Source organism: Cupressus sempervirens, chromosome 10, assembly GCF_028749045.1.
Source record: "Cupressus sempervirens isolate cs-2001-9-10 chromosome 10, ASM2874904v1, whole genome shotgun sequence".
Classification (NCBI taxonomy): Eukaryota; Viridiplantae; Streptophyta; class Pinopsida; order Cupressales; family Cupressaceae; genus Cupressus; species Cupressus sempervirens.
In genome coordinates this window covers 2767074-2783093 of record NC_143127.1, presented here as the reverse complement: position 1 = coordinate 2783093, position 16020 = coordinate 2767074, and the positions used below count along the sequence as shown (strand labels likewise).

At 35.3% G+C, this 16020-nt stretch overlaps 1 protein-coding gene across 1 annotated transcript; it reads right to left on the bottom strand.

The window, feature by feature from the left end:
- Positions 1–524: 524 nt before the first annotated feature.
- LOC149532259 (uncharacterized) lies at positions 525–1061 on the bottom strand. Its single transcript, XM_089803842.1, has one exon. It carries the CDS (start codon positions 1059–1061, stop codon positions 525–527), a length of 537 nt encoding a protein of 178 aa, XP_089659968.1.
- Between the last annotated feature and the right edge of the window lie 14959 nt (positions 1062–16020).

Here is a 16020-nt window from a genome sequence, read left to right as displayed (position 1 = left end):
ACTAGTTGTGTAGCAAGGTCAAGTGTAGGTAATTCTATCTCAATGGATAATTTGGCTTCTTTCCCATGCACCAGCCTATAAGGCGAGTTTCCAGCAACTTGCTTTGGAGTAATCCTATCAACCCATAAGGCGGCTTTCAAATTCGAATGCCAATCTCTCTTGTTCTCTTGTAAGTTGCGCTTGATAATCCTTATAAGATTCTCATTTGAAGATTCAACCAATCCATTACCCTGTGGGTAATAATTTGAGTTGGTGCTAAGATAAATCCCATGATTAAAGGCCCAATCAGTTACTTTCATTCCAATGAAAGCAAGCACATTATTAGAAATAATGGAATCAGGTACTCCAAACCTATTCACAATATCATCATAAAAATTCAGGACTACTATCTCATTTGCATCCTTTAATGCTGCTACTTCAGTCCAGTGCGTGAAATAATCAGTGGCCATAATAATCCACTTATGACCTACACTAGATGGAGGGCTAATGGGCCCTATAAAATCAACTCCCCACTTCTGGAAAGGCTATTCTGTTTTAATTGGTTGCAAAGGCAAAGCTGGCAGCCTCTCTTTTCCTGCAAACATAGCGCATTTGGTGCATTTTTTGACATGTGTATGACAATCTTTAAACAAATCAAGCCAGTAATAGCCTGCTCTTAGAATTTTATAAGCTATAGTCCTTGGAGAAAAGTGTCCTCCAGAATGACCATCATGAAATTTGTGCAATGTTTGAGCAATCTGATCTGAATCCACACACCTGAGAATGACTCCATTAAAGTCTTTCCTATACAAAATGTCATTAATCAGCACAAAAGGGACTGATTGCAAGCGATAGTATCTTCTCTTTGCTTGATCCAAGGTAGCTGGACAGTGACTGGTTTTCAAAAAATGTATCATATCTTGCAACCAACTTGCTGGTTGATCATCAGTTCCAGCAGCCCCAATTAGCAAACCTGTATTTTCTTGCTTCTCAAGTTCTGAAATATCCTTATCTACAATTTGCTCAAACATGCCCTTCCCTCTAAGAAACTTAGTAATTTGAAAATCGACATCATACTCCATGATGCGTGTGATCCAGCTAGCTCTCTTCTCATTCAGATCTTTACTTAAGAGGAATTCCTTAACACTTGGATGCATGACAGGAAAAATAACTTTTTTATGTGTTAATAGGTGTATGAATTTTTTAAGACTTTTCACAATAGCAAGGACGTGTTTCTCAATGAAACTATACCTTTGCTCATACTCTTCTAGTCCTTTGCTGAAAAATGTGATTGGCTATTCCAATCCTTCTGCATTTTGCTTTACCAACATGGCTGAAATCACATCATAGCCCCCATATGCATAAAGAATGAAATCTTTATTGAAATTAGGATTGATTAGGATAGGTGTTGATGCTAATGCATTTTTGATAGCTTGAAAATGGTCTTTGGCTTCCTTTGTCCATGTGAAAACTGCATTCTTTTTCAACATAGCTGTTAAAGGCTTAAGAAGTGTTGCAATATCAGGCACAAACCTTCACCCAAAATTTATACGGCCAATGAAACTTTGAAGGCCTTTCTTGTGTTGTGGTAAAGGCAGCTCTAGAATTGTTGCAACTCGTTCAAGGTCCACTGTAATGCCTGCCTTTGATACAATATATCCAAGTAACTTTCCCTCATGTACAAAAAATATACTCTTTTTGGGATTTAAGGAGATGTTAAACTCTCTACAATGCTCAAAAATCTGCCTTAAATGATCTATGTGATCTGCTATTTTTTGTGAGTAAACTGTGACATCATCCAAATACACCAAAACAAATTTGTACATCAAATTGTTGAAAGCCATCTCCATAGCCTTCTGGAAGGTAGCTCCAGCATTAGACAATCTAAATGGCATTCTTTTGTATGCCATTGTACCCCATTTTGTTGTAAATGTTATTTTATTTTGGTCTTCTTCTTTGACCAAGATTTGGTTATAGCCTGAAAAGCCATCCAGCAAAGAGAACCTTTCAGCCCCTGACACACACTGTAATATCTGCTCCATGGATGGAAGCGGGTGCCTATCTTTCAGTGAGACCTGATTCAAGTCTCTGAAATCTACACACAATCATAACTCTCCATTTTTCTTCCTTACTGGGACCAAATTTGCAACCCAGATTGTGTGCTTAATAGGAAAAATTATCTTACTCTTGATTAATCTGAGAACCTTTTTGTACATCAAGGGTTCTAGCTTTGGATTAATAGGCCTTTGCCTTTGCCGCACTGGTTTTTCTGATGGTTCCAGCTCTATTGTGTGTTGTGCCAATCTTGGATAGAATCCTTTTAAATCACTATACTGCTAAGCGAACGCATTGCTGACTTCTTGAAACAAATGAAGAAAATCTTCTTTTTCTTCAGCTGAGTTAACTTTACCAAATTTCAAACATTTACCCAGTGCAATTTCCAGGTCTGCATACTGATTTTCTGTAACCAGCAAGTTAGCCTTTCCAGATTTGAGCTGATCATCTGAATTAAAAATGCTCTCTAGCGTTACGAAACCCTTTGGCAACTTGTTGTTTTTTAATTGGATCACCTGGTCACCATACTGATTCTTATACCTTTGCTGATTAGAATTAGCAAAAACATCTTCTTCTAGCAAAAATTGTAAAATTTGTTGATCACTGTCAAAAACTTGCCAATTAGTATCATTATCAAGAACTGAAGGTCTGGTAATGATTTTGATATGTTACTGATCAGTATGTTCAGACATGCTATTAACAATATCATATTGGGCTCCTACAGCTGCTAGCCTATCAACATGCTGATTTTTGTTTCTAGGAATAGCTAGTATGTTAAATGCATCAAAATGTTCATGTAAATCCCAAACACGATGTCTATAAGATTTCAAAATATCATTCTTTACAGCATTCAGACATCTAATTTGGTTTACTACTAATTCACTATCACTGTATACCTTTAAACACTTAATGCCACATTTTCTTTCCCATTCTAACCCTTGGATTAATCCTTCATACTCTGTTGTATTGTTGGTACAAGAAAAATTGAATCTGAAAGTGGCATAATATTTTTCACTATCAGGTGAAATCAACATAACACCCCCACTAGCACCTAGTTTACCTCTCAAACCATCAAAAACATGCTCCATAGCTGATCTTTGGACTTTTTCAACTAACTTGCTCGTTTGACCCAAGCTGGAATGACTTCATTTTGTTCATGGATAATGTAGGTCCCTAAGTCAACATTTATTATATGATAATACTGATTCTCAAAATTTTGACTAGAGGCCCATTCATCAAGAAGAATATCTGGGATGTTATCTATCTGGGTTCAATTTTTAGCTGCTGTATAACACTCCTCTTCATTAAATGCAAGCAAATTTGCATTGACAACATTGGGTGTATAAGGTTCTATATGGTTTTTTGCGAGCAACTCAGATTTAATGGTTACTTTAGTGCCATATCTAGTCCTAAAAAGCATATGAGACCAATCAGATGACAAATAACCACCAATCTTTGCTGTAAAGTCCCTAGACAAGCAGATAGCAAAGTACGGAGGTAAATCTATGACATATATATCTTGCTGAATGGCAAAATTAGGATAGGCATGAAGGGTGACACTTTCATCTTTAATCACACCTATAGTACCTACAGACGTCCCATCAAGTTGAACAACACCCTTTTCAATAGGCTGGTATTTTAGTCCTAACTGGTCAGCTATCTTTTTTGGCATTACCGAGCTTGTAGCTCCACTATCTACCATACAGTTATGGACTAACTTATCACCAATGATTAAGGAAAGATAAAACGGAGGCGATTTTATTACCTTATTTGATTCCTTGGTAGTTTTCTTGCTGTCATCCTTCTTTTCATCAACGTTGGTTAACACCGCCTTTGCTAGTTCATTCATCACCTTTTTGGGATTTGCTTCATCTAAAAGGGCCTTTTGTAGGATATTCGTTTGACCAGGAATAGCCAAAGTCTCCCACATTAACATAGACACATTCATCTTCTTCATATTCTCCACTATATTGAATGGCGCAACAAAGTGTGATTTCTGATGTATCATGTTCTACTAGTTTGTGAATGGTTTCATTAGTGACAGGGACGTGAGTGTCTCCCACCATGTTTATAGCACTTGATGATGGCTCGGCTGTATCAATGGCTTTACCCTTATTTGTTGTTTGGTCTGCTTCAAGAGCTCTTTTATTAGCTCGGGTATTTGCTGATATTGATGAGTCATTATTGACTACACAAAACTCATCTCTCTGCCAGTTGAGGAATGCAGTTTTAGGAGTCGGTACATCATGCTGCTATTCAGGTGCATCATTTGTGACATTTTTCTATCCTGCTACTATATTTTGCACCATTAATGCTTGATTTATAACTCCATTTGTGCATGTATCTTGATTGTGAGGTTCATTATAGGGATAACACCACTCAAAGTCCACTACAAGATTATTCTGCATGGGCACTATGTCTCTAATTGGATTCGCAAAATTAAGAGGAACTCGATTATATGGTCAGAAAGGTCTTTGATTAATATTCTACCTATAACCCATCATATTACCTTGAAATGGCGATCTATTTCCTTGAGGCTGGCCTTGATTTTGCTGCTAATAAGGTAGATTTACAGCTAGAGTCTGTTGTTGGTAAGATAGCCTAGGCTGAAATTGTTGCTTTTTAAGATTAACCAGCTCATTACTAAAGGTTTGCATCATATTTTCAATTTTGAGCTGACTGTTCTTAATCTCTTGTAGCTCTGGAGAAGGACCTGTGGTATTTGAAGGACCTGCCATGGTAATTTCTTGGTCAGGAATAATAGGTAATGGGTTAAATGGTGGAATTACCAATGGTATATTTGATTAAATGTCTGTGAAAATGGGCATTGGAGGCCTAGGGGCTATTTTAATAGCCTGGATAAGACTATTTTCAGCCCTAATAGCGATCTCATAAGCTTGAGGTAGCGAAACACCTCCCATAGACTGAATCATTACTGAAATATTACTATTTAAACTTCTTAAATAATAAAGAAAAGCATGCTCTACTAAAGGTCTTACTACATTGGGTATCCTAGTCCAGGTTCTCTGAAACCGATTATTAAAATCCATCATTTGTTCTTGTGGTGCACACTTTATGGTTGTGAGCTGCTGCACAAATGAAAAAAAGTCTGACTTATCCTCAAAATGTCTTGTTAAAGTGTCACCCAAAGCATCCCATGAAACTATAGAACCAACAGCTAGGCTTCTAAACCATTGAAGTGCTTTTCCTTTAAATGATGCTGCCAGTAGCTTAGTAGCCACATCCTTCTCTGTAACATGATGTACGTTGCATAAAGTTGCAACATCTCTTATGTGCTCATATGTTGTAGTCTAATTTTCTCCTATGAAATCAGGCAGACTCTTCAATGCAGCCAATGGTATATCATGATGTTGTGCAAAATTCAAGGGACTCCCTTGATTAAAAGGCACAAAAGCATATGCCCTCACCATTGGTGGAGGTTGTTGTACAAGCTATTGTATTGGTTGCTGCTGTACAGGCTATTTTTGAAAACTTGTATTGACTGTACTTGCTAGTGTAAAACAAGTACTTGCCAAATTTTCAATTGAATCAGCAGAAATGTCAAAAGAATCAGCTCTTACTGATAGGCTTGATGAATGTCTAACTTTTCTTTGATGTGTTATGTTGTATACATGAAGACCAGGGACTGAAAGCCTCCTCCTTGATGTTGGCTTTGTCCTGGATAAGCTCCTTCCACATCTTTTTGGAGTTTCCAACTACATATATTCAAAAGAAGTGGAACTTCATGTTTGAATCTTTCTCATAAATTCATCACCTCCTACTGGCTAGTTGAAAAATGACCTTCAACTATTCAAGCACAGTTGAAAAATGTGCTTAAGTCCCACCGGTCATTCCAAAACTATTAAGTTTAAGGATTTGCACCCTACTAAACTGGCAATGTTCAGTAACCCTTACTTAACATGGGAGTCATTTCATTACGTGAGACTGGATAATGAAATGAAACCTCTAGATTCTAGGTCAGCTCCTATTATATCTTTCAGTGAAATGCTCTAAAACTTAATGAAAACTTAGAGGGAAAAGATAAGAAAGTGCAAAAAATAAACCTAAAACCTAAAGCTTAAACTAAGAAAAGATTTGATACACCAGAAGTTACTATGAAGACGTAACACACATGTAACAAAGAGGATTATAGTTCTATGAAATACAGATAAAGCACATTTTCCTGTAAAGGCTTGCACAAGTGATTTATGATAAGGTTTCAATATTGAAACAACAAAAAGAGGATAAATTACTATCTCACTTTGACTAGTTTCACCTATAAACACATATCATAACCTGCAAGTAGACTTACTTTTCCACAAAAAGGTGTTGGAATGAGACAGAAAACAAGGAATAATGTAAACATTCACAGGTTAACTTATCAAATCATTCAAAACACACACAGAATTTGTAGAAAGGAAAAAAAACTTAACAATTTACTTCATAAGGCATAATCACACTGTTGTCACTGGCATTATTTCTTCAAAATGTTGAATTACAGACCCTGTAACAAAGCTTAGGACTCCAAAGATGTCTCAAAACTCAGTCATAAAATCAGAACTCTCATCCAAATGAGTTAGAAAACTCATTAAGTACAATCTCAACCCCCTGGGTCGTATGCAGAAAGATAGCTTGGAAAAGAGGACTTAATAACTCACATAATGAAGTCTCATCACTGCTAAGACTTTACTAACCCATAATGAACCCAATGAGTCACTCAAAATTGCCCCAAAATTACTCTAACAGGTCATAAAGACCCCCAAACTGACTTAGCAAAGTCAAAATCTGACCTCCTATATTCCATGCATATGTTTCCTAACTATTTTCAGTCTTAAAGACCACGACATGACTCACCTTTTGCATCTAAAATATAAAGGAAAAATATTAATGATTTATAATTATATCATTAAATATTTTTCCTCTTTACATGAAAATATTTATGCAAAATTAATAACTCATGTACATCTTATGTTTTGCATTTTTCGACAAGAAATAATATTAAATGATTTGAACATATCATTATAATATTATTACTTTTACAATAACAAATTCATGTAAAAATAAGATGGATATAGAAACCTTAGGGTATAAACATAAACCCTTCAACATTATGCTTGATGCAAAAACAACAAAAAGGATAAAAATCATACTTAAAAGCTACGGACTCAAAAATTTGTGAAAAAGGGAAAAGGCGTGATATTTGATCCGAATACCCTAAAATAGTTTTCATTTTGTTCATTTTCACTTGAAAGAAGCATCTTTTGAAGAGCTCAGCCGCAGGGTTTGATTGTACGCCATGAAACATATTTGTTGGAGCTTGCTTTCTCTGCGGAGGTAAGAAGTTATGTTTTTCCATTGTCATTGTTCTACTTTCTGTAGCTGGAATTTATTGCTCTTTGAATGCTGATGTGTGAAAGATATTTCAAAAACAATGCCATGAAGAACTTTACTTGCTGCCGCCATGAAATATATGGGTTTTCTATTTGTCAAAGTCTTCTCTGGTTTTTCAAAACGGTTGCCATGAATGATATTTGTTGGTTTCTTGAAGCCGTATTCATATAAGCAAGGGCTTCTATATTCACACATATAGAAACCAATGAGGTATTCATCTTAGAATCAGATAAGAGCCCCACAACCAAAACAAGAATTTCAAAAGCCCAGTACTCCAAACACACCATTATTGCAGATTGAGATCCCAGTTTTAGAAAAGGACCAAAAACTTTGAAAGCCTTTCGTGAAAATCCTCCCCAAGTATTTTGATAGCTTCGTCCCAGTTTCATATAGAGTATCAGACAAAAAAAAAACTATCAACCAGAATGATATTGAGTTTGCCAATGCAACTCCACGAAAACCCAATGTTGTCTGATGAACTAATAAATAACATAGAATGAAATGGAGAACCAAAGGGAAAAATGAGCATATGGCCAAAGGCATCACAATGCTTTGAGTCTGGAAGAAACGTGTTAAGGAGTACAGTATAGCATATACATATATAATAGGAATTAGACTTCTCAAATATATTTTGCCATCATTGACACATCAGCTTGTTGCCCCATGAGTATGAATATTGACTCCGAATATAGCCAAAATATTGTTATGAATATTGCAAAAACAAATGTGACAATCATGGATGCTTGCAAATACACTCCCAACATCAGATATTCCTTTGCACCACATGCTTGCCCACACAAAGTCTCCAAGGCACCAGTCAAACCAACATCATAGACTGATTGATGTTAGTTTTAGCTATATCGGGAAGAGAGTTGTCAATACTAATGGCTTTCCTCTTATGCTCTATGGCATCTTTGTCCATCAATGCTCTCAACAAAATGCCACTTTGAGACTGTACGGTTTAAAGTAACAGAAACTATTTCTTGTACATCAGCCTTCTAGTTGTAGCCTTTATTTGAAAATCCTCCCCATTAAATGACCCACCAAAATTACATTAGTTGGCAAAGTGCCAGCATTTTGTTTTATCTTTTGTACCACTGTTTGATGAAATTGTGTTTAGCATATTAACACTGCATGCTATCTGAGTTTCTCAATGCTCTATAAATGATAGTGATTTTTTTTAATTTTAGTGAATGATCTTTAATTTAAAGAAAAACTGTAACAGTAGTCTATTTGCATCATGAAATTTATTTGCATATGATCTTTCAGCTATTACTTCTTCCTTTTGCTTATACAGTACATCACTTCAATAATATGATGAACGCACAGTTTTGTTCGCATTATAGCACAGTCTTAAACTTTGAATGTGCATTCTTCTTTTAGCTTTTATTTCATGTGTTACGGATCCAAATTTTGTAATCAACATTGTGATGGCAATCATTATTTAGTTGATGTAATCCTGTAGCATCTTGTTCTGTGAGGTTCGAGCACGGGCTCGTGACACTCACAATGAATTTTCTTTCTTTCTTTTCAGTTTACATTCTTTCAAAATGCATCAACAAATAGAATATGTCATTGTAGAGATAGTTAGTCATTGCTTAGATCCTACAGGATCTAACATCAGTTGCTTCCATGTTTTTGCAGATGTTGGATATCATAGAGCTCGGAGCTGGATGAGTGTGCCAAAAAAGAGGGTTTATAACCAGTCAAAGCAATAGGCAATGATTGGTTATCTCTACTCCTCTTTTCTTTCATTCATATGTATCTGCTCATGTATTTACTTATGAAAGAAATTTAATACCGTGAGCTATACTCACGGCTTGTGTGAGATCATTTCTTTTCAACATATCATTTCATTTCATTGTTTGAAAACATCAATCTATATTTGAAAGTAAATAAATACAAAGACATTTCTATTGTTTGAATGAAATGAAAAGCACTTTTTGTATTTTCACTGCATGTATACTTAAATTTTTACACATGTGCAAAAATTAACATATTTGGCGACTTGTGTTGTATTTCTACTTGCTTGATATTTGACCAGTGTTTAAATTGCCTTATTCATTGGGCATAGAGTCTGATTATGCAATCCTAGCACCTAAACCTGACATAAAGTGACTTCTAAAGTTGCTGGTTAAGTTTTGAATGTATGTTCATCAATTTAATAAGACTGAAAATTCTTATTAAATTGATGGGTATGTAGGGTCAAAACTCAAGTATCAACTTTAGAAGTTGCACCATCATAGTGGACCATTTAGTTGGGTATGTGTAGATGTATGGACTGGAATGAATGCATGTATGCAACGTATGCATGCATATGCAGATATGTATCTTGGACAGCCAGACATATTTTAGTGTTAGTGATATGTATGTGTGTATGTGTGTGTGTGTTGGATATGTGCATGCATTTAAGCACACATATCTATGCATGCACGAATGAAATGAGCAGATATAATTGCAAAACAACATAAACCAGCAACTAAACTAACCTAGACTACCAAACCAAAATAGAACAAAAAACTAAACTAAACTAAATGCAAATACACTTATTGAAAACAGGGAAAACTAACCTATTATATACAAGGAAGGACTGAAACTCATACCTCAAAGCATGGTTTGAGGTGGATCCCATTCATAGGGATCGATAGTACATCTCCTTCCATGGTAGCCAGCTAGTAGGCATTATGCTGTTTACACTCAGCAATCTGAAATGGTCTAGCCCACATGTGATCAAATTTATTGTGTTGGCCTGGCCTGCTCTTCAAAACATCCCACTTCAGTACCATGTCACCAAAATGGAACTCCCAAGCTCAAGCTCTTCTGTCAAAGCTCTTCTTGATTTGCATTTGCTGATACTCCATGGCTTTTTTCCTGGTTTCCTCTAACTCCATTAGCTGAGTGCATCACACTGAAATAGGGTCACTCTCCTCAAAAAAACTAGTTGTGTAGCAAGGTCAAGTGCGGGTAATTATGTCTCAACGGATAATCTAGCTTCATTCCCATACACCAGCCTATATGGTGAGTTTCTAGTAACATGCTTTGGAGTAATCCTGTCAACCCATAAGGCAGCTTTCAGCTTTGAATGCCAATCTCTCTTGTTCTCTTGTAAGTTGCGCTTGATAATCCTTATAAGATTCTTATTTGAAGATTCAGCCAATCCATTACCCTGTGGGTAATAATTTGAGCTGGTGCTAAGATAAATCCCATGATTAAAGGCCCAATCAGTTACTTTCATTCCAATGAAAGCAAGCGCGTTATTATAAATAATGGAATTAGGTACTCCAAACCTATTCACAATATCATCATAAAAATTTAGGACTCCTATCTCATTTGCATCCTTTAATGCTATTGCTTCACTCTAGCACGTGAAATAATCAGTGGTCATAATAATCCACTTATGACCTACAATGGATGGAGGGCTAATCGGCCTTATAAAATCAACTCCCCACTTCTGAAAAGGCTATTCTTTTTTAATTGGTTGAAAAGGAAAAGTTGATAGCCTCTCTTTTCCTACAAACATAGCACATTTGGCACATTTTCTGACATGTGTATGACAATCTTTAAACAAATTAGGCCAGTAATAGCCTGCTCTTAGAATCTTATAAGCTATAGTCCTTGGAGAAAAGTGTCCTATACAAAATGTCATTAATCAGCACAAAAGGGACTGATTGCAAGCGATAGTATCTTCTCTTTGCTCAATCCAAAGTAGTTGGACAGTGATTGGTTTTCAAAAAATGTATCATCTCTTGCAACCAACTTGCTAGTTGATCATCAGTTCCAGCAACTCCAATCAACAAAATTGTATTTTCTTGCTTCTCAACTTCTGAAATATCCTTATCTACAATTTTCTCACACATGCCCTTCCGTCTAACTAGCTTAGTGATCTAAAAATCAACGTCATACTCCATGATGCATGTGATCCAACCAACTCTCTTCTTGTTCAAATCTTTACTTAAGAGGAATTCCTTAACACTTGGATGCGTGACACGCAAAATAACTTTGTTATGTGTTAACAGGTGTCTGAATTTTTTAAGACTTTTCACAACAACAAGTATGTGTTTCTCAACAAAACTGTACCTTTGCTCATACTCTTCTAGTCCTTTGCTGAAAAATACGATTGGTTGTTCCAATCCTTTTGCATTTTGCTGTACCAACATGGCTAAAATCACGTCATAGCCCCCATACACATAAAGAATGAAATCTTTACTGAAATTAGGATTGATTAGGATAGGTGCTAATGGTAATGCATTTTTGATAGCTTGAAAATGGTCTTTGGCTTCCTTTGTCCATGTGAAAATCACATTCTTTTTCAACATAGTTGTTAAAGGCTTAAGAAGTGCTGCAATATCAGGCAGAAACCTTCGCACAAAATTGATACGACCAATGAAACTTTGAAGGCCTTTCTTGTGTTGTGGTAAAGGTAGCTCCAGAATTGCTACAACTCGTTCAGTGTCCACCGTAATGCCTACCTTTGATACAACATATCCAAGTAACTTTCCCTCTTGTAGAGAAAATATACTCTTTTTGGGATTTAAAGAGATGCCGAACTCTTTATAGCGCTCAAAAATATGCCTTAAATGATCTATGTGATCTGCTATTTTTTGTGAGTAAACTGTGACATCATCCAAATACACCAAAACAAATTTGTACATCAAATTGTTGAGAGCCATCTCCATAGCCTTCTGGAAGGTAGCTCCAGCATTAGACAATCCAAATGGCATTCTTTTGTATGCCATTGTACCCCATTTTGTTGTAAATTCTATTTTATATTGGTCTTCTTCTTTGACCAAGATTTGATTATAGCCTAAAAAGCCATCCAACAAAGAGAACCTTTCAGCCCCTGACACACACTGTAATATCTGCTCCATGGATGGAAGCAGGTGCCTATCTTTCAGTGAGACCTGATTCAAGTCTCTGAAATCTACACACAATTGTAACTCTCCATTTTTCTTCCTTACTGGGACCAACTTTGCAACCTATCTCGTATGCTTAATAGGAAAAATTATCTTACTCTCGATTAATCTGAGAACCTCTTTGTGCATCAAGGATTCCAGTTTTGGATTAATAGGCCTTTGCCTTTGCCGCACTGGTTTTGCTGATGGTTCCAGCTCTATTGTGTGATGTGCTAATCTTAGATTGAATCCTTTTAAATCACTATATTGCCAAGCAAACACATTGCTGAATTTTTGAAAAAAATGAAGAAAATCTTCTTTTTCTTCAGCTGAGTTAACTTTACCAAATTTCAAACATTTACCTGGTGCAATTTCTAGGTCTGCATACTGATTTTCTGTAACCAACAAGTCAACCTTTCTAGATTTGAGCTAATGATCTGAATTAATAATGCTCTCTAGCATTACTAAACCCTTTGGCAAATTGTTTTTTTTTAACTGGATCACGTGGTCACCATACTGATCCTTATACCTCTGCTGATTAGAATTAGCAAAAATATCTTCTTCCAACAAAAATTGTAAAATTTTTTCATCACTATCAAAAACTTGCCAATTAGTATCATTATCAAGAATTGAAGGTCTAGTAATGATTTTGATATGTTGTTGATCAGTATGTGCAGACACACTGTTAACAATATCATACTAGGCTCCTACAGCTACTAGCCTATCAACATGCTGATTTTTGTTTCTAGGAATAGCCAGTATGTTAAATGTATCAAAATGTTCAAGTAAATCCCAAACACGATGTCTATAAGATTTCAAAATATCGTTCTTTACAGCATTCAGACATCTGATTTGGTTTACTACTAATTCACTATCACCATATACCTTTAAACACTTAATGCCATGTTTTCTTGACCATTCTAACCCTTGGATTAATCCTTCATACTCTGTTGTATTGTTGGTACAAGAAAAACTGAATCTGAAAGCACCATAATATTTTTCATTATCAGGTGAAATCAACATAACACCCCCACTAGCACCTTGTTTACCTCTCGAACCATAAAAAAAATGCTCCATAGCTGATCTTTGGAATTTGTCAATTGACTTGTTGGTTTGACCAAAGCTGGAATGACTTCATTTTGTTCATGGATAATGTAGGTTTGACCAAAGCTGGAATGACTCATGTGACAAGGAAACTTCTCTTGAGAAAGATCATATTGATGAACCTATGTCTAGTGATGGTCTTCTTGACACCTTCACTTCTTACAACATGTGTGAACTTCCTAAATCTTCAAATATTTTTAATATACCTCCATCAAACAAATAACCTAATGCTTTTCACATTAACTATGTGTACCCTCAAGGGCTACCTATGAAAAAAAATCAAGCTAATCTTCATTTGGCTCCAAATATTTTCTATGATACAAAGACTAGAGATCCGCAACCTTTATGCACTACTATGCCTACTCAAAGCACTCCTATATTCCCTTTTCATTCTCCCTTGTCCTTAGAAGTGGCTCCATGTCAAGAGGACTCTCAAAAATATAAAGCTATAAATGTCAAGAAAGATCAAGATCAAACACCCTTTCATCTCCTTCAAGATGTCATTCTTCTATATCCTATATCATACCCACCTCCTAATTATTATGAAGATATCACTTCCACTATTTCCCTTGATCTTATTGAAGATAAAGAAAAATCACTATGCCTATGCTATCCAAAGAAACTTGTCAAGATCAAAGCATCCCCTCACCTTCTTGTTATAATTCTTCACATCCACTTCAAGACTACACTCAAGCTTCAAATGTTTATTCTAAAGGTGTTGCTCCTATTAAATCTACTCATGAGTCTATTGATGGTCTTGGTCACATGGCTCACTCTAAAGATGTTGATATTCCTGTCTACTATCCATTTTCATATCCTAAGTCTATCCTTTGTCGGGTTTTCCATCTAAGCTAAAGCCTTTAAACCTTCCTTCCATATTGGGGCCTTATGTTCCTTCATTTGTTACATTTTCCACTCCTAGCTCTCCCATTATGCCTCAAGATCAAAAAATACACTTATCCTTGATAAATTTCTATCCATATGAACCATTTGTGTTAGCCTTATTCATCCACAAATCCTAAGTCTTTTGGAAGTAATTTGGATGATCAACATAAGAAAAAACACAAGAATCCATTTAAAAATGAAGATCACCATGTCTCATCTAAATGACATGTGAATGTTGGAATACAAACACCACTGAGAGGGGGGTTGAATCAATGGTTTAAAATATTTTGAAAAACTTGAAACAATTACAAGTTATAAAGATTTAACACATGAGCAAGATAGTTAATGAATAAAAAAGTGACACAATATTTTAATATGGAAAACCCCTTAGGGTAAAAAATCACTTTGAATTTGAAACTTTATTGGCCTGTTGGGAAAATCTTTTAGAGCTACAACTCTGGGAAGCACCAACACCCTGTTTTAGAAACACCAATTTCAAGGAACACCAATCCTTTACACCTAAAGCACCAACTTCATGAATACAAGAAGCACCAACTTCCAAAATGAAAAAATGAGATATAAAATTAGAGGATCATCTCTATTACAACACAAATCATGAATCACTAGTTTCAACTTCTTGTTGAAAACACAATGTAGGATATACTTCTATTCTCCTCAAAACATCCAATATCCAAATATATTTTCTTTTTTTATTAAAAGATCTGATCAAATACTATATGAATGAATGAAGAAATAATATATAACCCTTATTCTACATTTGATAAACTTCTTCAATGAAAATCAAATCACAAATATGAAAATAGAAACATAAAGCATTACCCTTTTCATTGTTGTTAAAAATCTGCCTGCAAACTGTTCGGTCTACAAGAAATTCTACACCAATTCTGCAACTTCTATCAAAATCACCTATTTGAATGTTTTAAAGGAATTTATCCTCTACTTATAAACCAAGAAAGTCAAAATTTTGGAGGCAGTTACATACCTCAAACTTCCATTATTCCAAAACCACTCAAAACTGCCAAAACTATCATAAAAAATTGGTACCCATTTCTAATAAACAAACCTTTTCTCCTTCCATATATGTGTTATGCAAAAACTAATGAAAACCCATTTTAGCTAACTCCGAGACCTTTCCAAAAATTTATGATAGTTTTGGTCTATTTGATAAAAAGTCTTGTCCACTTTCTAATAAAAAAAAACTATTTTTTTTATATCCATTTTCAAAAACAATGTGAACATTAAGTGTTAATTGTATAACACTTAAGTATTTGTCTTGAATATGTTTTGAACAATATTGAAGAACATCAAATAATATAATTAAATGATGTTATCAATACCATATGTTCACTATTGACATCAATGACAACAATCAAAGACCAAATACCAAGGGTTCAACAAACTCTCTGTTGGGCATTGATGTCAATACCAACTTCCACCTATATATCCATGTGTACCTATATATCATGTATCTATACCTGTAATGTCAATACCAACTTCTGCCTATATATCCATGTGTACTTGTCTATCCTATATTTGTACCTATATATCTGTATATCCACCATGTAGACATCTTCTTCATTTTTCTCCCCTTTGACATCAATAACAAAGGAGATATGCCAAGGTTTTAGTGTAACAAAAAAATAAGCAAAATATGTTCCCCCTGAAACCTATCACTCATTTATGAACTTATGCA